Consider the following 15,537-nt stretch of genomic DNA (forward strand, 5'->3'; position numbering starts at 1 on the left):
AATAGTGACAAATAATGACAAATTTGACAAATAATGGCATATAATGACAAATAGGGGAAACAAATAATTTTCTACTCTTAGAACACTTTATTTGCTATAACTTTTAGCAATGAATAAAATAAAATAAATATAAAAAATAGCCCAATTCTTGGCAACCCCGCGTAGGATAATTACAAAAATAGCCTAAAAATGCTTTTATGGTATTTCATACGAAAAATTTATTAGTATTTTTACTTTTTCGAATATTTGCCACTATATGTCAATTTATCACTAAAAATCATTATTTGACATGTCACGTTTTGCCACTATTTGCCACAATAAATGTCAGGTGGTATTTACCAACCGGGAACACTGCCTGTAATCCCATTTCAATATCTCGTTAGAAATATTAATTACGAAGTAATTAAATGCTAAATAAACAAAATATTGTCAAAATTAAATATATAACCACAGAAGTATATCTTTCATGCAGGTTCGAGAGTATCAAATGGGAACTATTTCCCCTCCAAACCGCGGAAGAATACATCGCATCACAATTTAGCACGCCTGATGGAAAATGTTCAAATTTTCTTATTTATAAAACAAATTTTTCCAATGAAATGGTTTAAGAAAATTACTATAATACATTTTATTAATAGTGTAGTTTTTATTTTAATTACTTAGGTTTACACTAGTTTAGAGTACTGTTTACGTCAGATAATACAGAAGTTAAGCAAAACACTCTAGAAATTCAATTATTTAAAATCGGTTAAACGTGCTTTCAGTACGCTGCCAATAGAATTTTAATTCATTTAAGAAATATTTGCTAAACCCGGGTACACGACGACAAGAAAAATGTGTTTGAACAATACTTAGCCGCTCCTTTGACAGACTTGGTTGTCGTGTACCTTAGTTCCCCGTAAATTTACATCCGATTTCGGATAAATTAGACAAGGCTTAAGCGCATCTCAATTTAAACCAGTATTTAAAGTAACACGCGCTTTGCTAGAAAAAGAACAACTAACCATAATTGCCTGTAAATTATTATATTAATAATTTTATTAAAACATAAATATTTGACTATACGTGTCACCATAAGTCTATAATATTTTCATAAGTTTGTCACTTTGGGAAATATTTCACTGAGAGCTAGTAACGGTCCTCCTAGCAAGGCGCTGCCAAAGGCTACGTGTGACGCGTTGGCGAAGCCCGTAATGCAGTCTGTCTTGCGAATAGCTCACAGTAAAAATTTTGCATGTGAAGAATAGGAAGTGTCACACTTATGTAATAATATTATACACTTATGGTGTCACGTAATCTGGACAGAAATATGTTGAATTTTTAACAACTTTCGACAACCAAGTAAATACACGTAAAAACAAGATAGCCCGTGACACTCGACGTTTGTCGTTCAAACTTCTAGAGTACTCCGCTTAGGCTCTGTAATAACGAATTTTCGACCGCGCCATTTCGTCTTGAAAAATCAGCCGCGAAGGTACAACGCGAGGGAACAGGAATAACGAAGTTTAATTTGGAGATTTTATGAATGCGAAATCCATTAGCTACTACAAATCTACAGCCATTGGATCATTTTGTCGTTGATTAACCCAAATATTCCATAGATTAAGAATAAAAGTGTACTAGACGGTTAGAACGGTAAAAATAAAATGTCCCACATTTTCATCGCGACAATTTTCGGAGAGTTGTTGTCCGTCCATTTCGAGTAGCTTTGTTTATGTCCCCTCGCCCTAATGATGGCCAGGCACGGAAGATTACCCGAATATGGGACACTCCGAACGGCCACTAGATCGCGCTGCTCCCTTTATTTCCCTTTGTTGAATAATACGAAATATTGATCACGTGCCTCCGCGTAGTCTCCTCCCCCCTCCCCTTGTCCCGCGTGCATCCCGACTAGCTGTTACGGTGATCTTAAAAGAAAAATCAGTCTCATCATTGTTTAGGCGCATTCACGCGTAACGACTATTATATAAAGTTAACAAATTCTCTAATTCGGACACATCTGATGATGCCGCGAAAATTGATTTTGATGGAACGCTCACCCCTTTTCGGTTGGCCCTACAAAAAACGCCTGACGGATGCCGAATTTATACTTTATTATTAGGACACTTCTTTCGTTTAATCTCACGATGACACTAAATAAATTCGTGCTAATTTTTAAATCTATTATTATTTGCGAATTTTATTCGAACTGGACCGAACACTTCGATACTTAAATTAATAATAATAATAATAATAATAATCAGCTAGGCTAATACCCAAGGCACCACCTTAGGCCTAAGTCATCGAGCGTCTTTTAAAGCCATTAATTCAGGGGGCCGGGTTACAATGCGTAGGAGGGTGCGCGGGTGGTGGCAAGCCCTGTATGCCACGCGATCGAGTCAACAGCTCCCTACACTAACTATTTATATTAACTAATATTTTATATTGATCTCCGTAAAAGATCAAAAATATCGCTTTTCGACAACTATCAAAATATGAGTGGAAAAAAATTAATTAATAGTAACTGGTACTAAAATTATTCTCTGTAGAAATCTGAAAATTGAATTTGTGAAGCGTGAAAACAAATATATTGGATATTTTTTTCATGTTTGCGAATAATCCTGTTTGGAATGGCGCTATCTTTACGAGTATAGAATGGTTGGGTTTGCAACGTTTGAAGAGGAATTGAAAAAAGGTCCTTCCCATAGACGCAATGTAAACGCTCTTGATTCCGAAAGGTTGATCCTCGTAAACCCCATAAATAGTGCGTTTCCTTTTAGCAGGGCGCCGCGGCCATTGTATCAACGGCGTCGGCGGGGTGAAGGCCTCGTCGGTTCGCCAAAAATCAACAGCTCCGTCGCTCCGTTTCTTGGGGTAAAAAGCGAGGCGTGAAGCCGTTTTCACACACGACAAAGCGATTGAAATTTCTCCCCCGAAACGAACGGCTTAGCGGTAAACCTCTTTCAGGCAGTCGCTCTTTTTATAAGCCTTTGAAGAATGGCTTTGACCCTTGAGCTTAAGGCGTTTTTGGAGCTATTCAGTCACACTTCACGCGGACGTTAAAGAGGACGGAATTATACGTGTAAACCTTGTTTACCTCCATTTCGCTTTAAGGGCCCGAAACCCATTTGCACCCGAAATTTACTACTCCAAATTTTGTATAATTTTGCAAAGGCCTCGTAATGTTTTTACCCTCCCGGTTTTGGGGTTTTTCAAATTGCCATTAAATTAATTGCTTTCTTAGATGTTCGATTAGCGTGTTATTGATTACGATTTTTTCATTCGCGTAATGCGATTTAATGTGGGTTAATGAAATTTTATCTTAATTAATGAACAAAGTTGGTCAGAACATGTTTTCAAAAAAGGTTTTATTTTTTCAATATAATTACCGATTAAACGTTATTTCCCTTATTCAATTAATTGTTCGGGGAAAGGAATAATTATTACTTTTATTATTTAACAATTTGTTTTAGTTTTAAATGTAATTAAATCCTCAACATTTTGTTTTCATTGTAATTTTTTATTGAGTTTTAACAAATAAACGAAAGAAATATTCAAATATTAACGATTTTGATAAAAATAAATAAAAGTTGTTTAGTTTACATTATGATGATACATTACTATTTTTATTTTTACATTATTTTATTTTGATTTAATATAATAATAATAATCAACTAAGCTAATACCCGAGGCACCACCTTAGGCCTAAGTCATCAAGCGGCTTTTAAAGCCATTAATTCAGGTGGTCGGGTAACGATTGTTTTTAAATTTCCATAGAAACAGTTTCAAAATAAAATTTAAAAAAATAGAAAATATCAGGTACGTTAGAAAATCAGAGTTTTTTTTTTAAAAGAAAAATACTGATAAAAAAATACGAAAAACAAAATAAAAAATGTTGAATTCAAAGAAGTTAGCCTTGACGTGTCTAAAAAAATGGAATTACCTTTCCATCCATAAGTGGGCATCTGTAAGACCAAATTTTGAATGGAAACGTTTTTTGTCGTAATTAACGATAGTTACTTTTTAAATATGGGCACTTATTTTTATTTTTTAGCTTTATATTATTATTATTATTATTATATCTTTATAATGAAGAATAGTAATTTTTTTAAATAATAAAACAATGACAATTTGTAATTTAGAATAACAATAATTTTATTTCAGGTTTTAATTTGACTAGGTCATTATCCTGGAGTTTAAATTATCAAAATATATAAATTTTAAAATAAATACGCGCAGTAACGTTGAATCTCAATCTTGATCCTCGTAAAGATTAGCGCACGGAGAACAAGTGTTAGAAAATTTGAGCGGAGAAAAACGGGCAATTTATGAAATGGAGTTTTCATCGATCCAACGCGGCTCGGCTAGCGTGACTATTAGCGTTTACACTTTTGGGCCGTAAATGCAAAATTATTTACGGAGTGGTCGGCACTGGCAACCAACGCGCGTGTTCGGAGGTTTTTTGAAAAAGAGGGATAACGTACGAAGGGTGGGGCATATTCTGGAAGAGATCTTGGCGAAGGTGTGAGAGATGCACTTTCTACTCGCGCTAGAGCCAGCCTACTTGATATTCGTCCCATGTAGCCCGCTTAATTCTCGTTTTTATCTCTCTACTTTATTAAACGCTCGGTCAGCCTTGATGCGGGTATTCCCTCAATCTGCCCTCTTTAGCCGAGGTCGTTGTGGCTGCGAGGAATCAATCATGGCTCATCCGTGGAATGCGCCTTTGATTCTTTCACGTGCGCTGCCTATCGAGTGAAAAAACGCTGGATTTCGGATCAGCCTTGGATATTAATTTGGATAATTGACTAGTGTACTTAGTGACGTAACGCTTTTCCGATGTTAAATTTTACGTCAATTACGCTTAACTCGCTCGAGAAGAGGTACACTCGAAATATCGATTATTTTCAAAAATAAAATCAGACTTTTTTTCTTCGGGTTATTTTTAAATTTAGATTTAAATATTTTGAAGGCTTTGCGGTAACAGTGTTAGGAAAATAAATAGCTCAATAATAATTCATTTATCTTCTATTAAACGTATATCGCCCCTAAAATAATTTCTTTATCGAAATAGCGATCTTTATCAGATATTACTACCTTCTTTCGCTCATTATGATGTGTATTAATTTTTACAATTTTATCAGATTCATCAGAGCTATTTACCGTTTAAATAATTGTGCGAAGATAAACGAAATTGTGTTCACTGCCTGACGTAATGGTAATTTAAAAACTAACAAAGCTATCTGACCAGTTAATTAAAAATACATCAATATAAGTGCGAATTTGGAAAGCTATCCGCGCGAATCATTGCGGGCATCTCCGAAAATATGTGTGATAGATTTTCATTCAGAAAACACGTTGTTTATAAATAATGAAAATGAATTATGCTCGAAACCACGTGGTACAGAATAAAATAAAACCCAATGAAGCGACGTACTCGATTTAAAAGTACATCGAAATAAGTTCGAATTTGCAGCTCTAACCTGGCGAATCATCGCGGGCATCTCCGAAAAACTGTCGGATAGATTTTCATTCATCTAACGCGTGTTTATTTTTAATGAAAATGTAGAATGCTAGAAAACACGTGGTAGCCAAATATAAATAGAGTAAGGGATAAAAAAATCCTAATAAAGAGAAGTGAATTGTGGGAAGGGGAGGGGGGAGAGTGGGCGTCGAGCGTGACCAGAGGGAGGGATCGGATGACGAGCCGCCGACTACTTTTTGATAAAAAATGTTTGGCAGCTTGGCAAAATAGCTAAAATGAAAGAAAGGCATAAAATGGGAAGCCAGGGCCCAGTTGCGCGAAAAGAAGGCGGTTAGCGCTTTCTTCTTGCCCCAGTAGGGTAGGCTGTCGCTCGGGACGTTTTTTCAAAAGGGGGCGGCGTGCGGCGGCGCGGGGGGAGGTCGCTCGGTGTTTTATCGGAGAGCGGGATCAGCGGAGGGTCATTTCCGAGCGGTATTTGTTTGACACTCGATGACGGCTTTACACGCTCGACAACGGGATGGGCCGCGCGCTACAGGCGACGAGAAACCGATACGAGTGTTAAATCGCGGAGAGGATCGAATATTTGGCGATTTCGAGCAGATATGGCCCGATAAGGTCGCTCGAGGGCCGATCCCGCGTGTCAAAACGAAAGGGCCCGAGCAATCCGATATTTACGACTTTCGCCTCGTGTTTTCGTATCATTGCGTTATCATCTTGACTCTTTCCGCATCCGTTCGACTTCTCCGCGACAATGACGGCTAATCTATCACGTCGAAACGGACGAGCCATTCGCGCTTCACCTTATACACCTGTATTCGCATTCGCACTGTCGATCGCACCCACCTTTTTTCTTCAAATATTTGGCTTTTATTCAGCTGTTATCGTTTTAATCGATTTATAAGAAATTGATTTCAAAAAATTCAACGGTTACATTTAGTTTTGTAAGTCGTAAATTTTTCCATATTTTCCCGAAAAAAATAAAAACAAGTTTTCATTCCATGATTAGTCTAATACATTAATTGCAAATTTAAATAAAGCGGAATTTTCGCCTCATTTTTTCGAATCTGAAAGTAAAACTAAACCTCTAGACTAGTTTAAACTGGTTAACAATGTAACACTATTATTGTTTTGTAGTATGTTTACTGATATTAGACATTTTATATCGATAAAAAGTTAAAAACATTAAAAACCCTTCAAAAGTAATTTGTTTCAATTTTTTATTTTTCCGATTTTCTGGAAATTTTTCCGCATTTTATTTATCCGAAAAATTAACAACACTAGTTACATTGTATATGTATATTTATTTTTAATATTAATTTATTTTAATAACTACAAAAAGCATATACAGTAATATCAAAAACAAAACCAAAATTATTGAATATTATACAAATAGTCCTCCAAAGATGTTCCCGGGGAAATGTGCCTAGAATCGAGGCCGCATTCCCACGCTGGACAGCGATTGCTAGTCGTTGCACTTGATAAGGAACCGAACGTTTTCTGCCGTCGCCTCGCGAATCTTCCACTGGTTCGGAAGGGATAATTTTATTGGCTAAGACAAATGCAGATAAATATGGACAAGCCCGCGTGATTCGATTTTTATTCAGAATAAAAAATGCGCGATATTATCGATTAAAAATCCTTCCTCTGGACGGTATTCATTTTTAAGCGAATTATTTCTTTTAGCGTCTATTAAGTCGTTAGGGTGTTCTATCGCGAAGTACAGAACTTATATTTTTAAATTTAAAAAATATTTTATTAATAAAACCATTATTGGTTTGGTTTTTATCGGGTAATTAGCGTCAGTATTATAAAAATTCTTACATAGATAAGTGATATTTCCCGATAACCCTTGAACGCTCGATTTAACTGCCTTGTTTACCTTCTAGCGACGGGGGCAGGTTGCGGGTTGATGGTCAGCGCGTAAAAGCCTCCGTTTGATAAATGGCGTAAACGAAAGCTACAACGAAAAATATCGGGGTCCCCTCGTAGGAACCTTTCTGACCCTCGCTAGAACTACTCTTTTTACATTCCGCGCGTTGCTTAGGGACACTGTCCCTTCGTGGTGGACGCGTTCTCCTAAAAGGGGGGACAGAGGTCGGAAGGGGACACGCGAAAACCTTTCACACGAATCTCAGCGGCGAGTATTCGAAAAGTACAAAGATTTGGGGTTTGGGTGTAGGTAGAAGGCCCGGGCCGAACAAAAGGGCCAGAAAGCCTTCGATTCAAAATGGCGCGAGGGATGCGCGCGCTCAAAAGACAGCTGCTTACGTTGTTGCCGCTTTGTACCGAATTCTTTCTAAAAAAGCGCGCTTTTTTGCGCCTTTCGAATAAATCCGCGCTTTTGAGAATTACCGGGCGCTAGTCCTCTAACACTGCCATCTGTTGGGCCCACAATGCTACTAATTTGACAAGGGAACTTCTTCTCATTTTGGGTGCCGTTCTTTCATTTCCACGCTCATTGAAAAGAGAAGGAGAGGTGGCGATGCGCGCGACATCTCTCACAAAAGAGCGCTCGCCTCGTCTTCCGAGGCCCCTCTCCCCTTTATTCGTTATTGGCGTATTTATAGCCAACTTGGCCCATCCAGAGTATTATTGTACGGGATGTTGTAACGAAACCAAAATCTCGGACGTCATTCTTGGGAGTTGTAACCTGGCTTGTAAGCCCGCGTCTATGAATGCGTCGCTACTTCGGGCCAACACGTCGCGACGACCACGAGGAAACGCGGATAAAAGAAGTCATCCTTTACCAGCGGGAAACGTTTTACAATTTCCTGGAATATTCGCTTTAAACATTACCTTCTATTTTGTGACCCCTGTAGTGTCCTCGTTTGGTCAATATTTCCTCGTTCGTTGATTTACCTTAATAAGAACGAACTTTACTTTATTTTATTGTAGAGTAATTCGTGGTAACTCGATGGTAATGGAATTTAGAAACATTTTCGTTCATTAATCAACAATTTTTCGAGTTACTTCCATATTACTCGCGTAAATGTAATTTATTAAATTAGTCAACGGTAAAGCTATAAACAATCTTAAAAATATAAGCTGTCTAATATTCGAACTGTTATCGGCAGATGTCCGAAGAAAGACAGAATTCCAACAGGGTAATGTTGAGCCCCGATCTACCGTTGAAATCTATCTAAAATAAAGATTTTGGAATATTAATTGTACTGGATATATTTATGGTGTATCTACGAATGTAACTAGGTTTATCAGAAGCATAAAAACATGTTATAGGGCGTGTTAGCGGTAGATTTTTCGTTATTGACATCTTCGCTTTAAAATTAATTTTTGGAATGATTATTTAGTTCGGTACGGTGGATCGCGCGTATCAGTCGATTTAGGGCGCATTCTAGCGTTCCGTATAGTGTATGCTTTCTTAGCCGAGCGAAGCGCTCTTGAAATAATAAAGTAGTATCTTTACGGGTTACGCAACATCCGATTCGACATAGCGGTAATACATAAAGTATATCGAACAATCGCTTTTATCTTGCCCGGCTGACCAAGATAAGTAGCTTTGAAAAACTCTGTCTCTTCTTTTACGTTATTTCGAGTTTTTTTTTCGTTACGCGCCTATTTCGGCTTTCGGCCGCCAGGACTCGATCCAGACCGAAAGCGACCCCTTTCTCCGCATTGTCGCGTTTCTTTCTTAGCCCTTATGGCGGTGAAACAAAAAGCTTCGGTCGGCGGCGATCGATGCGAACCTGGTGGCGAGCGAAAGAACCAATACCGCTAGGCCTCGCCGCTATAGCCGAGTAATGACCCTTTCTCAACCATTTTTCTGATCCCCCCGATTCTCTCCTACGCCCGTAATACGCGGACGCTCGGATATTTCGGGGATAAGATGGCAGCCCCGCCTTCGCCTTTTTCCGCTCGTGCGGCTGAGGAGGTTTTTACGCTCATATTTTCTTCGATTTATCGTGTTCCGACCAACTTTAAAAATAAGTCGCGAGAACCGGCGAAAGAAATGATGGATTCGATCGATCTAAAAAGAAATTCGAAACAGCTTTTATCTTCTCCGAATTGAAATGTTAGTTCTACAACTCAGGGGAAGCGAAAAATACACGGAACACGTTAATTACGTTTCAAACTTTTGATGACATTTTATCCGCAAATTATTTTAATTTATTTTTAATACATAATACCGAAAGTAAATGAACCGGAGTTATCAGACTGCTATAGAGTAGTGTCAGTGCTATATCACGCAACGTCACCCATGCTTTTTCCTATAGAGAAAAAAACGCGCCCAAAATGGCGGCCATGGCCAAAGCTACGAGGTGATACTACTCTATACTCCCCATGTTGGAGGCGTTTTCCTTATGAAGTTACATTTTGACCTCTAACTTGAAATTTTGCGCGCTTCTAGGCCGAATAAAAACGTCTTATGAAACCATTTTTTATACATAGAAATAGCTATACCCACAATTCCCAAGTACAATTTATCGCGTTAAAAGACGGGGATGGAAATTAGCTTTTATTTGACTCGATTGTCTCATTATTTTCATAAGGAAAACGTCCTCCGATTCTGAGCGCTATTTCGATAACTTCGGTTCATTTACTTCTGATAATACTTAAGAGAACTTGTTTGTGGGGTTTTCGTTTTTCATAATATACATATATACAAAATATTGTGCAAAAATATTGGAAATCTAAACATTAAAAATAAATATTTTTGATTATTATATATTTATTTAAATTTATCTTTTTTATCGTATTTTTCTCCAATATTGTGGGAAAATATTAGAAATATTTTTGCTTATTATATATTTATAATATTTATCGTAATTTTCTCCACCGTATTTCGGCGCGTGAAGACCTTGTTTTTTTAAGCGGGCGGGTTAATCGGGGTCGTGCGAAAGGGCCGGCTCGTTTTCACCGATCGAAGTCAATTTCGTCGCGAAAGAATTTTTTTGTCGAGCGCGCGCCGCGGTGACCCCTCCCCTCTCGCGATTCGAGTTTGCAGAGCCGCCTCCTTATTTTCGATTTGACCCTTTCGCCGTAGAAACTATTCCCCGGCACCTCATCCTCTCAATGTATGTACACCCGAGACAGCGTAATACAATCCGCGAGGTGTATATATAAAAAGCTCTTCTCCTTATTTCGCGGCGTTCTTTTTTCGTCGGCCGATCCTCCCCTTCAACACCATCGCCAACCTAATTAAGAGCGCTCCAAGAGTGGCTCTAAGACGTCTGCTCGCGTTAGGCCCGTACCCGTTCTTTATCGCGCTGATGCCAATCGCTAAGTACGTCAGAGCGGCGAAAGAATAATGGGCGCTCGCGTCTAACTAATATACATGTATTTCTTCGTAATGAAGTTTTCGCTTTTGAAACTAGTTACGGAATTATTTCTTTTTACGTTTGTCAACGGAAGCTGGCCTTTGGGTTTTGACGTAATATTAGCGCGGTTTAAACTAGAGATATTGAATGGGTGTTGCAATTCGTATTGGAAACTGTTCGCTCGATTCCGTTCGTAATGTCACTTGAAACTATAATAACGGATTTTGGAATGGTGTTCTTAAACGTGTTGTTCGATTGTAGGATGCATTAATATCGAAATTAGTATTAAACGTTTTTACAATGTAGTTTAGACGAAATTTTTAACGACACCCCGATAAACTCGCCTAAGTAGTTCGGAGAAGACAGATAGGCCAGTCTAGCTGGCTCCGATTCGCGCGTTGTTTTAGAGGATATGTTTGTAGCAATTATCAAAGCGCGAGTGTTTGAGAATATAGTGGCTAATGTCGATGTTTTTGTTTCGTTGCAGGAACACCCTCGCCTCGGTGGAACCCCGCTCGCTATGCTAGCAGCTCAGTGCAATAAGCTCGCTAGCAAGAGTCCTCCGCCGTTAGCTGACGCCGCCGTCGGAAAAGGTTTTCATCCCTGGAAGAAAGGCGGGAGCGGAAACGGAGGAGGTCAGACGGCTTCGTCTCCGCACTCGGCCGGTGGCGCGCCGCCCAGCAGCCTTCCCATTCACTCTCCTCACCAACGCGTCTCTTCCGCCAACTCGACGTCCATCAACTCGCTGAGCAACAGCGGAGCGACACCAGTCTCGCTGGCGGGCTACCAGAGACCGAGCCCCGTCACGTCGTCGGCCTGCAGCACGCCGACCTACGGCGGCGGAGGCGGAGGACACCCGGGAGGCGGAGGCGACCTCTTCTATCCCGGAAGCGGCACCGCCGTGTCCGTGTCCGACCCTTCGAACCAGTCGTCGCACTTGGGCTCCGTCTACTCGCGCGTCCACGCGCCGCATCCTTACGAAAGCTGGGCTTTCAACGCCATTAAACCGGAAGTCTCGTCGTCCGTGAACTCGCTCAACTCGGCCGCTTCCTGGTGGGACGTGCACGCCGCCGCCGCCGCGGCCGGGCCCTGGTTGGACATGTCTTCGGCTTCTCCGGCGGCGGCAGCGGCCGCTCTGCACTCGCAAGTCAATTACGGCCCGTCGGCCGAAGCTTACGGGCTCGGGCCCACGCTGGCGGCTGCCGCGGCGGCTTCGGCGACGCCGGCCGCCGCCGCCCACTTACTCTCCTCCGGCCAGCATTTGCTTCAAGACACGTACAAGTCCATGCTGCCAGCGTCTCAGGGAGTGACGTCGCAAGCGCCTTTCGGCCTGTCGCAGCCCAGCCTGAGCGCCAGTCATCACCCTGGCCACGGTCATCACGGCCACCATCCGCACGCGTCCCATCCGGTGCCGTCGCCCCGTTCCCAGAGGAGATACACCGGTCGCGCCACCTGCGACTGCCCGAATTGCCAAGAAGCGGAACGCCTGGGCCCCGCCGGCGCTCACCTGAGGAAGAAGAACATCCACAGCTGCCACATACCTGGATGCGGTAAAGTCTACGGGAAGACGTCTCATCTGAAAGCCCATCTCCGTTGGCATACTGGTGAGAGGCCCTTCGTTTGTAATTGGCTATTTTGCGGTAAGCGCTTCACTCGTTCGGACGAACTGCAGCGCCACCTTAGAACGCATACGGGAGAAAAACGGTTCGCATGCCCCGTGTGCAACAAGCGCTTCATGAGGTCCGACCACTTGTCCAAACACGTCAAGACCCACAGCGGTAACGGAGAAGGCGGCAAGAAGGGAAGTGGCAGCGGTAGCGGCTCGTGCAGCGATTCGGACAACAGCCAGAGTGAGCCCCACACCGTCAATTCTCCCAATAACGTCAGTACCCCGCCGCTGATAGTCGGAGCTCCTCCAGTAGTAGTCGGTGGACCTTTAGGAGTAACGGACGGAACACCAGTTGACCGCAAGTAAATAACATTAATATCCACCCCATTTGTTATCTCAGCGGGCTATATACGTAGAAATATCAAAATCATATTTTACTTTTGTCATATTATATATTCTGTAGCGATTGAGAGAGACACGAAATAGTTAATTGATGGGCTTTGTTTGTTCTATCCGTAGACCGAAAGTAAAAGGCCGACCTCAGACGGACCCAGGGAGTCATGACTTCCCAAGTCTTCAAGCGCGCCACCACTATTACACAGCAATGTTTTTGCACGACATACGTCAGTCATGAAAACGCTCAATTTGGGTAAAAAGCGTCTTTTTGTAAAAGATATATTTCTATTATTAGATATTTACGCGATGAAATGTTTTTTTTCCCGCTAATTTCCTCCCCTTGTGCACGCCTTCGCGAGCGGGTTGTCGTTGATTTAGTCGCGAGACAAACATTTTGGAAACAGACTGCTTGTTCCGTGCGATGGTCGGCCTTTTCAAGGGACTCGAAAGCGGTACGGCTGAGACTGAGGCGTTTCTTAATTATCGGGCGAGAATAATTAAACGCGTCTCCTAAATTGATCACGAGAGGTCTTCTTTGGAGCGTTCCTATATCGTTAATTGTGTGCCATTCAATCTACTCCACTTGTATACTTATTATGTATAGTCGATTGAAATACGCGAGCCCGGTATTCGCGCTGTTCATCGTGTATCGCTGGAACTTGAACTTGCCAACGTTTTATTTTCTCCTTCTTCTTCACTTTATCGTGGTTCTCCTTTTTTTTTTGGTCACGCGCTTTAATTTTTTTTCTTCCCGGTATATAGAGATTTTTTTCAATCGAAATTTACAGTAAAATAGTATAATTTCTGTAACGATAAATGTCAAAGAAGCTACGGATTTAAATAATACCCATTGAGTTTAATTCGCTCGTAGCTTTTGGTAAGTTCGATAATCGATGCCTTAGTAAACATTGTCGCGTTAACCCATTAGCGCTTAAAAGAAATGTACAGTTATATTTCACGCCATGTTTCAAGCGAAGCTTACGTTAAGAACAAATATGTATTCCCGTATTTCATTTTGATTTCGTCTGAAAAATAAATTCCAAATTTTAACGCAAAATGTTGCCTATTAACGTTAGTGTGTATTATAAATTTGAGTCAATTTAGCGTTTATTTCGCCAGATTTCCGGATTTGGCGCTAATGGGTTAATCGACCTAAGTAAACGATTAAACGTTTTGTACATAGAGATTTTCGTCACTACTTTTTTCGAATCTCTAAAGCTTATATTTTTTGTCTATAAATATTTTTTGTCTATAAATGTAAAAAATTCAAGAAGTTCCAATTTAAAATCAACACCGATATATACGAACATTGAAAACAGCCGCAGCGTATTTCACCGCGTTTCTCAAAATAGACCTAACTTAACAAAAAAAAACCAAGAAAAAATTCTCGCTACTCTTTCGGTCTACTGCCCTGTTTGTTAATGAGTAAAGTATTTTTCTCGTGTAATTATGAAAATTATAATGATAACGTTCTTTCCCTTTTATTATTCAAAAGGGATTTAATTAAGGAATTGTACATATCTCTACGGAAAAAAAACACGGCGACGAATTAGATTGGTAAATACGTAGAAACGAAAAATAAATAAAAATGAAATCAAATCGGAGCTCACGAATTTTATATAATAACGTGTATAAAATGAAAAAAATAGACTTTCGTGTGACGTTTCAAATTGGTTCCGTTTTTCGTGTGCCTGTGTCATGTGCGCGTATATTGAAGATTTGAAAACGAATAAAAAAACAAAACTGTGGCGAAACGCGTTTCGGAAGAAGAAAAATAAACGTAATTAACTTAATTAGCTCTAACTAAATTTACCTATAAAATATTGTAAAATTTCTTTTGTTAAAGAAAAGTGCTAAAAGCGACGTGTAGAACGTGAAGTTTAAACGTACGATGGGAATAGTGTTTTTGTTTACAAAATGAATTGCTAAAAAAATAAAAATTATCATTTTGCCTAATAACGCTACAATCCCAAAGGGATGACAGTGTAAAAGGAATTTTCAAAACTGTGAATAAAATTTGAATCCTTAGAAATTTATTTATTTGTTTATTTATTTTTTTCATACTTACATATTATGAAGTGGCATACGTCTTAGAGTAAAAAATCAATCAAAGGTTATTAGGGGAAATTTAAGGGGAGCTTGCTCCAATGCCACCAGGTAGCGTTGTTCCGCTTTGACACCTCGAAGAAGGTCATCTTTTCTACCCAATTAAATTTATCCTACTTCCACTTCATTCAACAGCCGAATAGTTTTAACACTCATCGGTGTCCTATCGATGAAAAAGGTATGTTGTTATAGAAACAACAATCGATAGTAACTAAGATTTTATGGTTTGAGTCTATTTGATCGAACGGGTCCCATTTGATCGAACGAAATTTGATCGAAAGCTACTGTAGGGTAAAACTACTAGTTTTTGGGAGTAAAACGAAAAGGCAACGGTGCATACGCGCGTACATCAACCTAACCTAACCTAACCTAACCTAACCTGACCCTATTTATATATATCAAAAACAACGGGCTGTTATCGTCGATGTCATAAAAAATTCCATCATATAGTGTATAAAATAAAAATCTCTTCATCTTGGTGGCTTAATACAGTTAAAGCAATGAATTATTCCATCATTATTCCTTCTGCACTTAAGGAATGAATTATTCCATCATTATTCCTTCTGCACTTCATATTGACATTCGGTAAAATAAAAACATAACAACTGGTACTATAAATACTTTTGAATTCGATCAAATAGTATTCGATCATTTGAAGGTTCGATCTTATGAAACAAATGACAAAT

At 39.8% G+C, this 15,537-nt stretch overlaps 1 protein-coding gene across 6 annotated transcripts in view; it reads left to right on the forward strand.

The window, feature by feature from the left end:
- Sp1 (transcription factor Sp8) overlaps positions 1-14,781 on the forward strand; it is a 79,691-nt gene extending 64,910 nt beyond the window's left edge. For 5 of the 6 annotated variants that reach the window (XM_090172141.1, XM_090172137.1, XM_090172139.1 and 2 more), the window contains 2 exons: positions 11,228-12,711; positions 12,869-13,646. In XM_090172141.1, coding sequence (XP_090028267.1) covers positions 11,261-12,711; positions 12,869-12,983 — 1,566 coding nt within the window. In that variant the 5' untranslated portion in view covers positions 11,228-11,260 and the 3' untranslated portion in view covers positions 12,984-13,646. Of the gene's footprint in view, positions 1-11,227; positions 12,712-12,868; positions 13,647-14,240 lie in introns of those variants that run through there. The other variant, XM_090172138.1, reaches the window with a different exon arrangement.
- Positions 14,782-15,537: the final 756 nt, after the last annotated feature.

Source organism: Leiobunum rupestre, chromosome 4 (assembly GCF_980474605.1).
Source record: "Leiobunum rupestre chromosome 4, qqLeiRupe1.1.hap1, whole genome shotgun sequence".
Lineage (NCBI taxonomy): Eukaryota > Metazoa > Arthropoda > Arachnida > Opiliones > Sclerosomatidae > Leiobunum > Leiobunum rupestre.